Genomic DNA, 16374 nt, shown 5'->3' on the forward strand with positions numbered 1-16374 from the left:
CTGCCCTGCAGTCCCCTCAGGGCAGCAACTGTGAGTGGTCATTAACACAGAGAGCGGGCCATGCCAGGAGAGAGAGGAGTCTAGCAGTAGTTAACAGCCACTATCCAGTTAAACCCTCCTCCTCTGTGCTAAACAGGAACAGCTATAGCGTTTCTACTGGTTGCCAAGGCTGGAAAAGCAACACATCATGTAAGACCCTTAGAAAAAAAAGACATTGGTTTGCAAGCACAAAGGAACAGAATGGGGAAAGGTATTTCTACTCCACTGCGCCTCATCGCTCACTTTTGCTGAATCTAAGGCTATGGCCAAGGCTGTCTGGCAGTTATCCATACGCAGCGAATCACGGCATTTGTGTGTGCGCGCATGTGCGCTCGCGTGCACAGAGGAGCTGTGGACAGGTATGACAGGCTGACCTCCACATGTTACCAGAGAGAGTGTGCGGCCCGGTGTTACCTGTCATAACATGGGCTGCCTGGAGTCCCGGCCCGACCAGGCCACTGGGCAGCCAGATATAATAGAGACTGGCAAGAGGGCAGTGAGGGGTCAACATGGAGGGAGAGGAGGAGGAGGAGAGGGGACAGGGACATATGACAGGACGACTGGTGGAACGCTGACAGCAGGAGAGTGAGAAGGAGAGAGGAAAGAGAGACGTATTTAAGTGTGGAGAATGGTGAGGATAATGATGTCGTTGCAAGTGGGTCAATCAAGGAGCAGCGAGAAAAAGATAAAAGAGAGCAAAGTAAGGAGAGTGGCTGCTGTTCTCCCTGCACGTTCCCGTCTCAAGCCTCTGAAGAGAGCTAAAAATTATGCATAAAGGCAGTGAGGGAAGAGAAGAGGCAGCCTGACTGGTGCTTCCTCGAGTTCTCGGCGTCTGTCAGACACGTCAAACCAGACAAATAAGCTCAGTATTAACAGGACAGACCACCTCGCATCACTTCCCATTTGTTTGGAAGCCCAGTTTATCTGTGCGAGTATGATGTTGGAGTGTTCTCAAGGATGCAGTCACTCGCCTGCAGAGATGGAACAGCTGACTTCACTTAGGCAGGCTTGGCCGGCAATTAAAGTCCTGGATTTAGAGTGATTGCATTTTGTGTCCTGAGGAGGCGCTGCCTGCCATCTTGAGAAGTCTCATTAACATGGCTGCCGTGGGCTGTGCTGAGCACTGCCACGGGCAGTTAAAAAATAATGGAGACATTATCAACCTTAATGTCTTGTACCTGGAGTTGAGAAGATTTTTTATAATCACTATTGTGATGGACCACAGGCTGCCAGTTGTTCGAAAGGGAAAGGTTGGAAGAAGATAACCCTTTTTCTGACCAGACCCCTGTGTGTTTTTTTGATCAGCCACTACACGTGGGGAGTCTGAGCAGCTGGATTTCATTAATTGAGTGCTGGCAGCGTTCTGCTCTGGCGGCAGGGGTGAGTCACACTGGTGGGATTGGTCTCTCTCTCCCTGATATCATCTTCCAACCATAACTACAAATAATTATTCACTCAAATCCATTACCGGGGGTCAGTCAAGTTCCCCAATCAGTCCTAAAGTCCAATTACTGGCGCCGAGGCTGTATTCGCGCTTTCCTGGAGATGAAGGCCTGGCCCACAGGCTGCCCAGTAAATTACACATAGCAAACAGTGGAGTGTGCATGTGTGCATGAGAGCAAGTCTCCTCAGGTGGGTAATAAAGCAGGAGTACATACTGGTCTCCCTGGGACATTCTGACCGCACCATCTAACAGACTTCACCAGGTTAAATAAAATTAGCCCATGCAATGAGACACACTTCAAATATCAACCACATCTCAACACTCTACAGGCTACAGAGCATGCACGGAGCAGCCTGGTATTAACATCCATCTCAGCGGTTGATATAATAAGACGTGTCGCCATAAGGGTCTTCTTATAAAGAGGCTGCACAGTGACCCATCAGAGCAGCATAATGAGTGGGGTGTTACAGCAAGCATACACACACACACACACACACACACACACACACACAGAGGGCTTTGCTGCAGCTCTCCAACCCCATTAGCGTGGTGTTCCTTGTTTCGTTTTGCAGCCGTCTTGAAAGTGAGCCCTGAGCCTGGAGGAAATGCTTCTCACACACTCATCTGTCACTACAGAGAGACAGCGGTGCAGCCAGCCGAGTCGGAGCAGCCGGGTGGGCAACAAGGCAGGCAGTGTGTGTGTGTGTGTGTGTGGGGGGGGGGGGGCTGTACGCGTGCGAGTGTATGTGACAAGGGATGGATGGCTTGTATGCATGTACAAGATGTGTAGGAGGTGAGCAGGACAGACGTTCACGTGTGCGAGTGTGGTGGTATGCGCTGGAGTGTGTGAGGAGCAGAGCAAACATAGCGGGGACAGGGTGAGGCTTTGTGGATCAGCAGCCCATGGCCAGTTGTCACACTGCACACATACACAGACACAGCTCCCAAATCAGCCTGGTGGGTGGGCCAGTCTGACATTTCCTTCAGTGTCAGGCTTCCCTCACGCTCTCTGACCAGAAAACTACCAAACTGTAACGCCGACACATCCAACAAGAGGAAAAACATAGATGCCTGTCTGTGCTATGATGTGTCTGTTTTGTTTACTGACTTTTGCAGCAGCCCCATTGTTCAGCGCTCATTCCAGACTTTGAGGTTTTGATTGGGAAAAGCTGAGTTTTTGGACTGCAATTACATCAGTATGAGGGCACCGTTTTGCTTTGTCCTGAGCCAGGAAAGCATTGTGACTTGAGACTGCTGACACAAAGGAAGACTGTCAATGTAACCCCCTCCATTAAACATGAAAAAACCTCATCAAAGAGCCAGTCTCTGTCCTCTGCTTACATTCAAGAGATCCAGCAAAATGCTAAACACATGTGGATGGGCCCTGTGTTTAGGCTAAAATGACCGAACACGATCCAGCAGTATTTGAGTTAATCTTCCTTAGTGAAACCGCATGGTGTTGTTTACACTGGAGACAACCGTGTGTGTACGTATATTCATGTCTGTGTGTGTGTGTGTGTGTGGAGAGTGTCCAGAGCTGCAGAACTCACTGTTCCCTTTTGCAAAGCCAGAGCAGTTACAGTGTGTATGTGTTTGTGTCAGCATGATGGAGGAGAAGGGTGTTACTCAGATCTAATGAATCCATCTGCATTCAAGGGGCATTCTTCCTCTTGTACAGAGGTGGGAGCAAACGAGCAGCGACCTGGGAGCCCGTCCAGCGGTTGGGGGGCTCAGGCTCACTATTCCCAAAGCAGACAGAGCAAGGACAAGCGTGGATTAGTATTGAATTCACCCGATTTTTTTTCCCCTTGAAATATAGGCTATTTTCAAAGACAGGGTTGAGGTTGAAAGCTGTACAGTCACACACTCAGCCCTCCTGTCCTGTCCTGTACTAAGCTTTGCTCCTCTCTGTTTTTCAGCAAGGACTGAGAATAGCCGAGGACGGTTTGGCACTGAGGGCGAGGACTACAGTACAGCCTGTGCTCCAGGAGAGTGGCAGCTGCTGATGTCCTCACCTCCGAGTGACCTGGCACCCTAGGCAACCTCAATGAAGAATGGATGGAGGGCAGGAGGCGGGGGCGTTAGAAAGGGGATGGTGGTTGGCACTGAGGGCCCAGTCATTAGGATAATGAACCCAGAGCTGAGTGGGATCAGGGAGACCTCTAGTGGCTGAAGAGAGTAAGCACTCACATCTACAGGCGGTAGACATTCTGAACATCATGAACACTTACACACATTTTATAATAATAAATCTAATCATTGCGGTCGGCCGGTGACCTTAGAGTTTTTGCACACCTTTATTTCCTCCCAATCTTAATTTTTGTAACTCTCTATAATCTGCATTTAATAAAATGGCACCAAACTGTCTGTTGATGCTATTATCCTATGATGCATTAAATGTATTCACTCCAAGTTATACTTTATTTCTGATATTTTACTGAAAGTACAAAATGTTCAGGATGGCAACTTGATTTCTTCACTGAATTTTAATTGGGCCAAATGCCTTTTTCCTCAGCCGTCAAATGTCAATTTATCCCAGGACTGAGCTCTTCAGCTGTTTTATGAAGAACACTGGGTATGATTGTAGCACCAGCACGTTTAACAGAAGACGCTCCACCCGCAGTTCTTAAGCTTCATCATGTGAAGCATCGTTCATAGTCTTCACATCTTAAGATGCTGGCTAAAAACACCTAAACACCTTTTTAAACTGGCTTTTAACCAGAATCATTTTACGTATCCCGGATTATATTATTTTTACCGAAATTATTTGATCTATTTTACTGTTTATTGTATCTTTATATTACTGTCTTCTTTGTTCTTTGTCTAACCACTTTTAAACATATGATTTTTAAAATTATTATCATTATGTAGTCAGTAAAGTTTGCATCATACCATTACAATAAAGTTAAAATCAACACTTTTGACACAGTTTCCTTGAAAAGTGATAATGTGCTTCACAAAGGCAGTATTTTTTGGCTACTGAACTGGCTTGCATTATATTGTACTTGATGTTATTTTGCACATTCCCTGTATATTGGTAAGGTGCTGACATAATGGAAGAACATCACAAATGAACATCAAAAAACACACTGATAACGCCTGAAAAAACGTGCTGGTGTTCAGTGTTGATGCGATTAATTTGATTGGATTGATTGATCAAATAGTCAATCTACAATTTTAATAGCAGATTGAATTTTTAGGTCATGTATCAAGGAAAAACGGCAAACATCGGCTGGTCCCAAAAACACAAATGTGAAGACTTGCTGCTTTCCTCCGTTTGTCATCTCTGTAAATATCTGAGTTTTGAACCATTGGTCGGACAAAAGCAAGCAGATGACAACTTTAGCATTTTTTTTTAATTGAGTATTTGAAAAAAATATATTTTACAGATTTACTGATGTTAATATTAAATCACTTGTTGCAGTTGTAGTTTGCACAGGTATTTTATGCAGGATAGTGTCGCAATGACTGTGATGTCTGTGTGGAAAATACCTTGTGTGTAGATTATGCAAGCGCATGCTACTGACACCAAAGCAACATGTCTTTTTTAAAGGAATAAAATAGCTGCAGTGAAGTTATGAGTATGTGACTTCTTTGTCTCTTGATCTCTGGTGGTGTCCAGGAGTGCAGTGCATTATGAAGGTGATTCTAAAAATATTAAACGTGTGTTATACCTGAATTACTGTATAAGTAACTGAGCAGCTGACTCATTCAGGGGATGCCTAGCAGAGACACTTCTGGCTCCAGAGTGCAGAAAACATTTCATTACATCTTTGACAAATCTCAGGACTAATACTCGTAGAGGTTACATTAATCAGTCCCCCCTTTTTTATAACATGAGCAGACACATGGACAGAGAAAGTTTAGCCAACTGTATTGACAAATTTAATGTTATTCATGTATCAATTTAAGAGAAAAGTGCAGTTGTCCAAGATAATTTGAATTTCTTTACATTAGGGGGGAAAAAAAAAAAAAAAAAAAAAAAGGATGATGGCAGCAAAACATTTTTAATAGCTGCCAGAACAGAATGTTTTCTCTCACAAATGCAATTTTTATGTTTCTCTCCACTTTCCAAATTTAAATGTTTCTTGAAGCCGAAGGTGAGACATGAAAATTGTCTGCTCAGTCAGGCCTCTCCTGATTTGGATTAAAGTAAACTGAGTTTCTGTGGAAGGAGTGACTTCTGCCTCAGGTATTATTAATTCAAATTTAAGTTTAAAAAGAGCTAGGCTGCTTCTTTTTGTGCAACCACAGAGTCAAGGTCATATATTCTCACTCTGGCCTGGTGTTTTTTGGCACTGAGTGTCCCTGATGAACCATGTCAGATCCATCCAGTCGCATTGTTTACTGTGTAGATGATGACGAGAAGCCTCTCAGAAGTAGGTCTGCAGCAAGGCCTGGGGAGATAGCCCCTTGGGTGACCCTCTCCTCAAGGTGGGGTAGAGCCTCTCTGACACTGGGGTGATTTCGGAAATGGCAGAGGACGTTCTCCTGGATCAGACTCCACATCCAAACCTTCTGCTGGGCCCTCCGTCGGCCCTGCAGTTCACCGCTAGCTAACATGGCATCCCGGTATGACTCCATCTTGGCCCAGACCTCTGGGATGCCCTCACCGGTGTGAGAGGAGGCACGTACCACCTGAGGAAGGAGTTAGGGGGGAGGGGTGTGGGATGCATGTTTGAATTAAAGCATCTCTCTTTCCAGCAACCAGGTGGTAGTCCGGACAATTCCATCAGTCAGCCTAAGGATGCCACCAAAGGCCTTAAAAAAAAAAAAAAAGTCTAAAATCTACTCATAAGTACTCATGAATGATCCGATGTGTTGTAGATTAACTCTGAATTGTCTTTAAGTGGTTTTATTCTCATTTGATGGTCTAGTTTGTTTAAGAATTCAGTGTTTTGAGGCATTTCCTCCAGTTTTTTTCCATCTGGTTGTAATTGTGATTTTACTTTGTATAGTGTTTTTTTTTTTATTAGTTTTGTTAGTTTTTTGTTGGATTGGGTCTATGGGTGCAAATAAGCTGTTAAGCTAACCCCAGCACATTTACATTGATTTTTAAAATGTCAGTGTTCATTAATGTGCTTTGTGTATAAACTAAACAATAAAAAGTCTCCAATATGTCTTTGTTTCAACAATATGCCATATGTAAAACAGAAATGCCAATAACAACTAATGAAAGAAATACTGCTCTGTCCACATTGCAAAACAAACTGTGGGTTTTTGTCAAAAATATCTCTGGCATTGTTGAAAGTGTATAAAAGTTTAATAATAAAAGAGCATTTTACAGAATTTTAATTTTAATTGAATAAGTGGAGTTGCTGCTTTTCCCATTCTGAGTTTTTTCTATGTTTAAGATTTGTTTGGCTGCACCTCCATCCTGGAAAAAGCTGTCATGTCACTTTTCAAAAAGTGTGTGTTTTCATTTCCCCATAAGACCCTCGTTCCCACAAGCAATCTGGGGATAAATGTCACTTTAGTGTTTAGTTCTTCAACAAGTGATTTTTTTTTTGTCTCTTTTCAGAGCTTCCTACAGATTCAAGACCACATGATGAAATTCAGGGTAACATTCAAATTCAAAGCAGACGCAGAAGTGAAAGTGCCTTAGATTTACGGGAACACGAAAAAGTCATCGCAATCGGACAGACCCACTAAAGTGCTTATATAAAAATTAATCTCATGTTTTAAAATCACTTCATTACACACTAGTAAATAAAAAGGAGAAAACGGGTTTGAAGGAGGAGAGACAAGACAAGACTACAGTGTTGATGTAAAATAAACCTCACTGGTTCTCTACGATCTCCAGACTGCTAAATTGTAATGAAATTACATGTATCAGCGGGAGATAATTTGACATCAACTGGCAATTGGAAAAGTTGACTGTGACAGGCTGGTAAATATTGGAGGCCTGCTATCAACAGTCAATTATGAATCCTCTAATTACATCATTAGGTTAATTATTTTACAAGGACTGGTTCTGAGTCTGTTGCAAAAACAGGAAATCAAACTTGAGACTAACCGTCCTGTATGTTCGCTAATTATTTTCTGTAGAGACCTAATTAAAAAAAACATACCCAAACAAACAAAACAAACAAAAAACAATAAAACATACTGCCTTACCTACCCTTTCTGGTGTCTCACCATGCACATAGTTTTGGCTTTATTTGTTGAGGTTTGAAGATATCTGTCATGTCATTTTTGCTTCCACCCCAGTACAATTAAATTGTACGTGGAGAACTAAAAAATTAAACTTAAAAAAACAAAAAAACAAAAACGTTTTCCAGAAACAATGTCAACATTGGGGGACTTGCAAGACACAAATCAAGCTCCAAAAACATTGACTCCTACACTTCCCATAATCAATTCAACAGCACTTTTGCTAGACTCTTCCTGCCTTGTAAAACAGCTTTCAAACTCAACGCAGGGTCTCTGTTCAAAATCTGTAAGTCTCTAAGCTCAAACCGAAATTAGAGGCAAGTAAAGTAAGCAAGTTCAACTTAATTGATACACCACTTTATAAAGCCAGGGCTAAAAAGTGCTTTGAAGTTACAGAGAAGACAATGAAAAAAGCATTTGAATATTGAAAATTTAAAGACAAAAAAAAAAAAAAAAAGCAAACATTTTTAAGGAACAACAACATATCAGGGCGAAGGAGCATCAACCGGGTATTTCTTTCAGACTTGACAAAGCTCCTCCGGAAGACATTTTGCAACTGTTTACATAGCTTAAGCTTTATTTCCGGAGACTAGTAACTTTACTTTGACATGTAAAACTGCTGGAGTGCCCCTTTTAACCAAAACATTAACAGACAATACTCATACTCAAGGTGTACTTGATGATAGGCAAATGATAATTGACACTTTAAATTTTTGGGGAATTCTTATCATAAGTAGAGCTAAAATGATTGACGATAAATGATTTGTGTTGATTGACGGAAAATTTGATTAGCAACCATTTTATTAATCGACTAATCAACTATGTCTATTTTTAAGAAAAAAGTCAAAATATTCTCTGGTTCCAGCTTCTCAGATGTTAGGATTTGCTGCTTTTTTCAGTTTCGTAAAAAATAATTTCTTTGGGGTTTGGACAGTTAGTTTGACAACACAAGGCTTTTGAAAATGCCACCCTGGGTTTCTCGGAACTTTGGATGTTTCCCCCCCCCATTTTCAGACATTTTATAAACATAACAATTTATCAATTCATTTGGAGCATGTTCGGCCTATTAATTGATAATAGAAAAAAAATTAGTTGCCCTAACTGTTAGTATCTTTTTTTTTTTTTTTTTTTAACATATTACCAAGAACACAGAAATCAAAGTAGCACTTATGTTATTCATGTTTTACGTTTTAATGCAGAGCGAGGTGGAAGTCAAAACTCAGACTGATGAAGATGAAAAGACAGAGAGAATAAATCATAGATTATGTCACTATGGGTCAAACAGACGGACACAAAAGAGGGCAAAGGTAAGAATAAACAGTGAAAGAGAGAGCAGCCTCTCAGCTTTGACATGAGTGTGCAGGCTTGTAATGAGCAAAATGCATGACACAGCAGCCAAGTATTCAGAGCAGCAGGAGTCGGGGCTTGGTCATGGGTGGGAGGAGGGGTTGTTGCCTGGCAGCTTGCCCAGTGGGCAGATGCTGCATTGGGCTGGGAAAACAAAGGGACAAGGCCAGGCAAGCAGGCGGGTGAGCTGGGACATGCGGGGAGGAGTGAGACACTGCAGCACTGAAACCATGATGCTATGACATCACCTTCGCCATCATCATCATCACCATCCATCATCTTTGGCTCCCTCCCTCACTATACCCTCAGTTAAGATACAGACAAGAAGACGGACAGACACACAGTCATTCTCTCACATACACACATACACACACCTCGGGGTTCCAGGATTTGGTCTGTCTCCTGAGCAGCTTGAGTGCACTGGTGTATTCAGCCTGGATTCTCCGTGCTGGCACTAACAGGTCTCCATCCGACTTTGTCACCACCACCAAGTTGGCCCTTTCAATGATGCCCCTCTTGATACCCTGGACAGAGATTTACGCATCAAAGAGAGGGGGATAATTAACTTCTCAAAACACTAAATAAATCTGATGTCTAGACACTTAATCTGCTGAGGGATCTCTGTACAGAGTGATGGATGGATGGAGCTGTGGTTTCCTGTTTTTTGGCCGGAGGTTTACTAGAAGAAACCAATACAATATGATAATGTTACTTTCTATCCATCCATCACTTCTGACTGATCCACAAGAAGAAAACATAGTTGAGCTCATTTGTGCCAGTTACTTTAAAAAGTGCCTTTCAACTGTTGAAACGTAGTTTCAACTCGTTTCCAGATGGTGAACAGGGGCTGGAATAGATGTACAGAGCAACTGCAGCTGTCCATATTGTTTGTGCTTTTTTTTGACTAAGGTGTTATTTCGCTCTGCTTGAGACATGTAATATGTCATACTGTATCTCAATGCAGTTGCAATGCATACTTATCAGTTTTTTTCCTTAACTTAAACTTGAAAATGTATTTCTGCAGGAAGATACTGCTTAAAGGTAAATTAATCTATTTAAATTATTATTTACACAATTATTGATTTTTCATAATTAATAATAGTTATTTATTTCAGGGAATATGTGGTATAAGAACAAAGAGCGAAATCAAAGTACCCAAACTTTATGGAAGTTTGTATAATGAATTATTTTCATGTTATTAAATTTACATGATCAGTTCCAAAACATTCTGCAGCAGGTATTGGAAATTCTCAAGACAACGACAGTTAAGTAGCAAGTAACGTCTCTGTTCCAGTTTCTAACAGATGAAACAAGATCTGACACTGACTATGAGCTTGTTGCTGGTAATGTTGTTAACTGACCTGGAGCTCATCGCCCCCTGCTGGTGGAATCAGCAACACAAACATGTCAACCATGTCGGCCACTGCAAACTCTGACTGGCCCACACCTGGAAACAAAGGCAGAATATTTGAATTGTCACCACTGACCAGAAATACGACAAAATGTAACACTGACTGTCGCAGCAAATCAGACTACATAGAAGATCAATGATCACACAAATCCCTCCAACTAAAACTAAATCCAGTTACCAGTTCACCTTTATATGATTTTTAGTACCATGTATGAACAAGGGAAAAATAAAAGTAATTCAGCATAAAAAAAGATTCTCGGTCAGGACTCTTTCAGAAGTTCAAAAATGCTTTTGGATAATCATGAGCCTTCACAGTCTTCAGAGTTAATAAATTCCTGCCTCTGGGACACAACCAAGGTGTCTGATGAATAGGATTCGGTGTCAGACCTCAGCATTTATTAATGACCAAACTGCATCTGTGGCACCAAGATCAAACACTGAGAAGTGAAAACTGCAACAAATATTTCATCATATTATTACCTTTAATACTTAGCTTTGATCATTTTTCCTGATTTTAAAACTTTTTTTTAATTTTTATTTATTTTGCAGCTAACAGACCAGCGGAGGCAAATCTGAATACTTTTGATACTTTTGCATTGAAATAGCGAAAATGCACAATTATGATAGAAAGAATCAGATAGAAGGTGAAACCAAGTTTCTAACAGAAATCTTTATTACATGGATGAAAAAAATCCTATGTAAATGTAATGTAATGCAATGTAAATATAACTACCAAAAAAATATTCACTTTGAGATAAACATGGATATCCCAGTGTCTTACCAACGGTCTCCACAAGGACGATGTCATATCCTGCCCCCTCACAGAGAACGATGGCCTCATTGGTGGTTCTGGTGACTCCACCAAGTGTTCCAGAGGTCGGTGACGGTCTAATGAAAGCGTTCATGTCCCTGGAGAGTTCAGTCATACGAGTCTTATCACCCATCAGAGACCCTGCAACAAGAGGGACTGTTTCAGTTTGTAGCACAAATTATGAATTTTTTGGTGTAACATTGCCACTGTTGATTGTACAAGTGGCATCCTAGTTAATTCATCCCAGCATAAACAACACAGTAAACGGTAAAATTATTTTTAAAAACATCATTACACATCACAATACAATTTCGCACACAGATCTGTTGTGTGTTTTAAAGCACCATTATCCCACTAACAACTGTTCTTCAGTATCATATGTTTATGATCTGTGTCTCAGATGCTACCTCCTGTAGTGCAGGAGGACGGGTCAACAGCCAACACTGACACTTTATGTCCACGTCCCGTCAACATCTTCCCCACCACCTCGATGAAGGATGACTTCCCCGCTCCAGGCGGACCAGACAGACCTGAGAAGTCAACAGAGATCAAATTATCAACAAATGGCACCCAAACCTGTTGTCAAGATCGGTGTCTGTTGTCTATTTATGAGACAGAGCAAGCTTTAATTAAGAATGGACAAAATAAGTTTTGTTTTACAAAATATATGAACGACACTGGTCTCTTGTAACGTATATGCGACTAAAACAGTTTAAAGATATAAACCACCTAAAACCCTGGTGCCAAAATACATTTCTGATATGCTTGGAAAAAAAAAAAAAAAAAGATCCTAGAGGGTCCCTTACATTGGTAAAGAGCAGCTAGTACCTCTGCATTTAGTTACTTTCACGCACACAGATGAAGCCAACTTCCTGAGGATCTTAAATGCACCCCAACTTCAGCCACTTTCAAATAAACTTACGTTGTACAAATAAACTTGCTATGCGATTGTACATAAATCATCATTACCATGATGTATATTGATATTAAATAATATCCTGATGAATAGTTTTTTCCTTCCTTCATTGCTTCATCCAAACTGATGAGACAGCTCTCCGTTCCATCAAAATCCCTGTTACCCATCAATGGCTTGACAAAAGGAAAACGGCATGTGTGTGTGCAGATTTCTCTCTGTTACAATGCTCTCAATGACATAATGTTTCTTTGTTTTGGACTGATCAACATCTAGCGGGACGGGCTCATGCTGAGTGCACTCCATAAGATGTGCTGAGTGGATATTGGACTCCTGATTGAAAGTGGGACATGGGCCAGACAATACTTCCCTCTGCTTTAGGGAGACTGTCAATGGTGGGTTGTACACAAGCACTTTATTGAGAACACCATACTAACTAATACTGGGTAGTTCCTCCCTTTGCTGTCCAAACAGCCTCTATTCTTTGTGGCCTGGATTCCACAAGGAGTTGGAAACTTTTCTTTGGTCCATGTCGACATGACTGCATCACGTCATTTCTGCAGATTTGTCAGCTGCACATTCATGCCGCCAACCTCCCGTTCTTAGCAAATCACTGTTATGTTCATGAAACCAGTTTGAGATTACTTTTGCTTTGTAACATGGTGCATCATCCTGCTGGAAGTGGCTATTAGAAGATGGTAAATTCTGGCCGTAAAGGGACGCACATGGTCAGAAACAATATTCAGATAGACTGTGGCATTCATACCATGATTTATTGGTATTAAGGGCCCAAAGTGTGTCAAGAAAACATTCCCCACACCACAACATCGCCAAATTCTGACCGTACCATCTACGTGCCTCAGCAGAAATCCAGATCCTTCAGACCAGGCTACATATTTCTCGTCTACAACTGTCCAGTTGAGGTGAACCTGTGCCCACTGCAGCCTCAGATTTCTGTTCTTGGCTGACAGGAGTGGAACCTGACGTGTTCTTCTGCTGTCTTAGTCCATCAACCTCAAGGTTTGACTTGTTGTTCATTCTGAGATTCTTCTCTGCTCACCACAGTTGTAAGGAGTGGTTATCTGAGTTACTGGAGCCTTTCTGTCAGCTCCAACCACTCTAGCCATTCTCCTCTGACCTCTCTCATCCACACGGTGTTTCAGTCCACAGAACTGCTGCTCACTGGATGTTTTTTGTTTTTCACACGTTTCTGAGTAAACTCTGGAGACTGTTTCGCATGAAAATCCCAGGAGATAAGCAGTTTCAGAAATACTCAAGCCAGCCGACTGGCACCAACAATCAGTCCACAGTCAAAGTCACCGAGATCCCATTTTTTTCCCCCATTCTGATGTTTGATGTGACCATTAATTGAAGCTACCGACCTGTATCTGCAGGATTGTATACATTGCAGTGCTGCCACGATTGGCTGGTGGGATAACTGCATGAAAATGCAAGTGTACACATGTTCCTAATAAAGTGCTCCCTCAGTAGAGTTTATAGTATAGTTTACGACTAATGAATTCTAAGAACCACCACCCTTAGAAAACACTGAATGCTTTACATTTTCCTTCAGAAACCGAGCCCACACACCTACTCTGAAAGCCACCGGCTTCCCTCCATTACGACTTTCCTGCTCCGTCCTGTAGGCCAGCACCCTCTGCAGCAGCACCTGGGCCAGCTCTTTCTTCCTGGGATGCTGCGTCTCCACCAGAGTGATGCACTCGGCCAGAGATGCCCGCTGTCCCCCGATCAGCCCTTCGTACAGTTTTGTCAACAGTCTCTGCTCAGGGCCACTCAGGTCCTGTATGTGCTGGCTGAGGGCTGTGCTCACACCCCTACTGCGCTGGCACCTGTGACCCGGGATGGTGCTCTGGTAACAGGGGTGGGAACCTGCGAAGGCCCCTTGGTGCAGGCAGCATGTCCTGGTGGAGGGAAGGGAAGAGATGTAGCGGAGGAGGGGGAGGCCAAACCGTCCCATTTTATGGTAAGATTGGGGCATCTGGGAAGAGTAAACAATGGAGATTTTGTTTTGTTTTTTTTCACTCACACATGGTAGTTTCAGTGTTTTAGGCTCAGAGTAACAAACAAAACGGAGGATAGCATATTCAAGTCTAGTTTGACCGAACACTTTAGCGGTCTGTTAAGCACTTGCTAAGCCGAGAACTCAGGAGTCGTTAGCCGCGACAAGCCCTGCGACAGCGAACTGAGCTTCAGCACGAGCACGAACCGTTGGGCTGACACTATGTCAGCGCGACACGAGCTCACACTGTAAGTAAAAAAAAAAATACAGTTGTCGAAGATATAACCAGCAAACAATTTACGCAAAGTGTCCGTGGAGGCTGGTGGTTTCACGCTGACCTCGTACCAGCTGCATGAAGGTCTTACCCACGGGTGTTACAGGTTACATATCAACGCTCGTTTCATTCATTCCCTTCCGTTTCCGTTGACGTACCGGCACCGCCCCCCGAAAAAACAGCTACGTCCTCGGTTCGTCTGTACAATAGAAAAAAAAAAAAAAATCTTGAAACTCTGTAAATTACAGGGAGACGCGTGTAAAATATGTTTTGCTCTCTCACAACAAATAAAAGTGAGACGGTAGGAGAGATTTATGGAAGGTATTAAGTAAATCGTCAAAAGGAGACTCTGAAGAATGGCGGTGGACAGGTTTAACCAGCAGATGGCAGCAGAGGTTTCCTTTTACACATCCCATCTGAAAACGGGCTGGTTCTTTTACCAATTCTTATAATGAACGTTTTTATTTAAAAAAATTAACAAAAACACTGATTTCAGTTTCCTCAAATAAATAGCTTGTAAATTTCCGTTACAAAGGTCCCTTTTTCTAGCCTGCTGTAGGCAGTAATGTTACTTATAAGATGTTTTTGTACGTGAATTTTTGCAAAATCTGGCTGGAAAATCTGCAGTTCCATTGTTCCAGACCTCTGGTGTTGGCTTATATACAATTCACATGTGGACCTTGAATAAGGCTATTCTTTAATTAGTTAAATGTTCCATCCATTTATCCATCCATTTTCTGCTGATTATCCAGGTCCAGGTTGTGTTTAATGATTCATTAATGATATAATTAGGAATTATAGCTACATACTACTGGGAAGTACTGATAAGAAACATGATATAAATGTGATTAAATTCATGCACTTGGTGAATAATTGTAGGCCACATCAACCCTACCGGTTTTAACTGATGTCTTTAATAGGTCGGTCAGTATGACCGTGAAGCTGGTATTAAATTGCATTCTATGTGGTATTAAAACGCTCTTAAAAAGTCTTAAATTGAACTGCACCCTGCAAAAACCCTGTAATACTGTATGTAGCAACAAGCAGTGGTGCAAAGCTATTTAAAGCTTGGATTTTGTCTTCCTTTTTGAATAATAATCAGCAAAGCCTGTTTATCCTCATCATCTACCTTGTAAAAACATGAAATCATCCATGGTTTTTTCAGAGGACTGACTGAGGCTAATCCAAAAGGCTTAATTATAGAAGGTTTGAATTTGTTGAGCCCTTGGACTAATAAAGTACAGGTAATAAAATGGTGGGCAGACATGTAGCATAGCAGTGGTAATTGGAGTTTCAGCACCAAAAATAAATAAAACAAGAACATAGAACAGGAATAACAGAAAATGCTTCAAAGTTGAAGCTTCTAAGATGTATTTTACATTTAAAAAAATACTTGAACTTTACGATTCATATCTGTTTGGCCTATACTGTAAAATAAATGTGTAATTCCTGAAAAAAAAATGTATTCATTTACTAATAGCATGCCCACTTCGATCACCTTCATGAGGGTGCTTCAAAGTGTAGACACTGCTCAAAACGTGGGATTTGACCTGGAGTTTGGACTTGGATATTTTTTCATTTTAAAATGCATTCAGTGGTAAAGTATGTTCATTTACTTTCCCAATCTGCTAATTGTTTACAAGTTTAGTATACAAGTGGATAAGCCTAGCCCCACTACGCACTGGACAATAAGACACACCTTCGATGGATTTTTTTTTTTTTTTTTTGGGAAACTTTGTTTGAACACTCCGATACTTTTAGTCATAGACATTCAGAGTTTCCACTCCACCTGACATGCTTGCCTGTGGAATTTCGGAGAAACATGCAAACTCTTGGGAGGCAGCAGGACTAACCACTGTGCAACCATACCACCCACGTCATGTGCAGTCGAATGAGACTCCTGCACGCAGAAAAACACACGCACACAATCACATTTCAGTTAGTGATTTCCAGGGGAGCTTC

At 41.7% G+C, this 16374-nt stretch overlaps 1 protein-coding gene across 4 annotated transcripts; it reads right to left on the minus strand.

Moving 5' to 3' along the window:
* Positions 1 to 5341: 5341 nt before the first annotated feature.
* On the minus strand, positions 5342 to 14571 carry mmaa (metabolism of cobalamin associated A). 4 transcript variants are annotated; one of them, XM_040144868.1, is made up of 7 exons: positions 14440 to 14571; positions 13709 to 14117; positions 11613 to 11735; positions 11176 to 11346; positions 10345 to 10430; positions 9358 to 9507; positions 5342 to 6121 (listed from the first exon to the last, which is right to left on the minus strand). In XM_040144868.1, exons 2-7 carry the CDS (start codon positions 14115 to 14117, stop codon positions 5828 to 5830), a joined length of 1233 nt encoding a protein of 410 aa, XP_040000802.1. In that variant the 5' UTR covers positions 14440 to 14571; the 3' UTR covers positions 5342 to 5827. The 4 variants fall into 4 exon arrangements, with proteins under 4 accessions (XP_040000802.1, XP_040000803.1, XP_040000804.1 ...); XM_040144869.1 differs by having other exon boundaries at positions 14477 to 14567; XM_040144870.1 differs by having other exon boundaries at positions 14504 to 14555.
* Positions 14572 to 16374: the final 1803 nt, after the last annotated feature.

Source organism: Xiphias gladius, chromosome 15 (assembly GCF_016859285.1).
Source record: "Xiphias gladius isolate SHS-SW01 ecotype Sanya breed wild chromosome 15, ASM1685928v1, whole genome shotgun sequence".
In the NCBI taxonomy this organism is placed as follows: Eukaryota; Metazoa; Chordata; class Actinopteri; order Istiophoriformes; family Xiphiidae; genus Xiphias; species Xiphias gladius.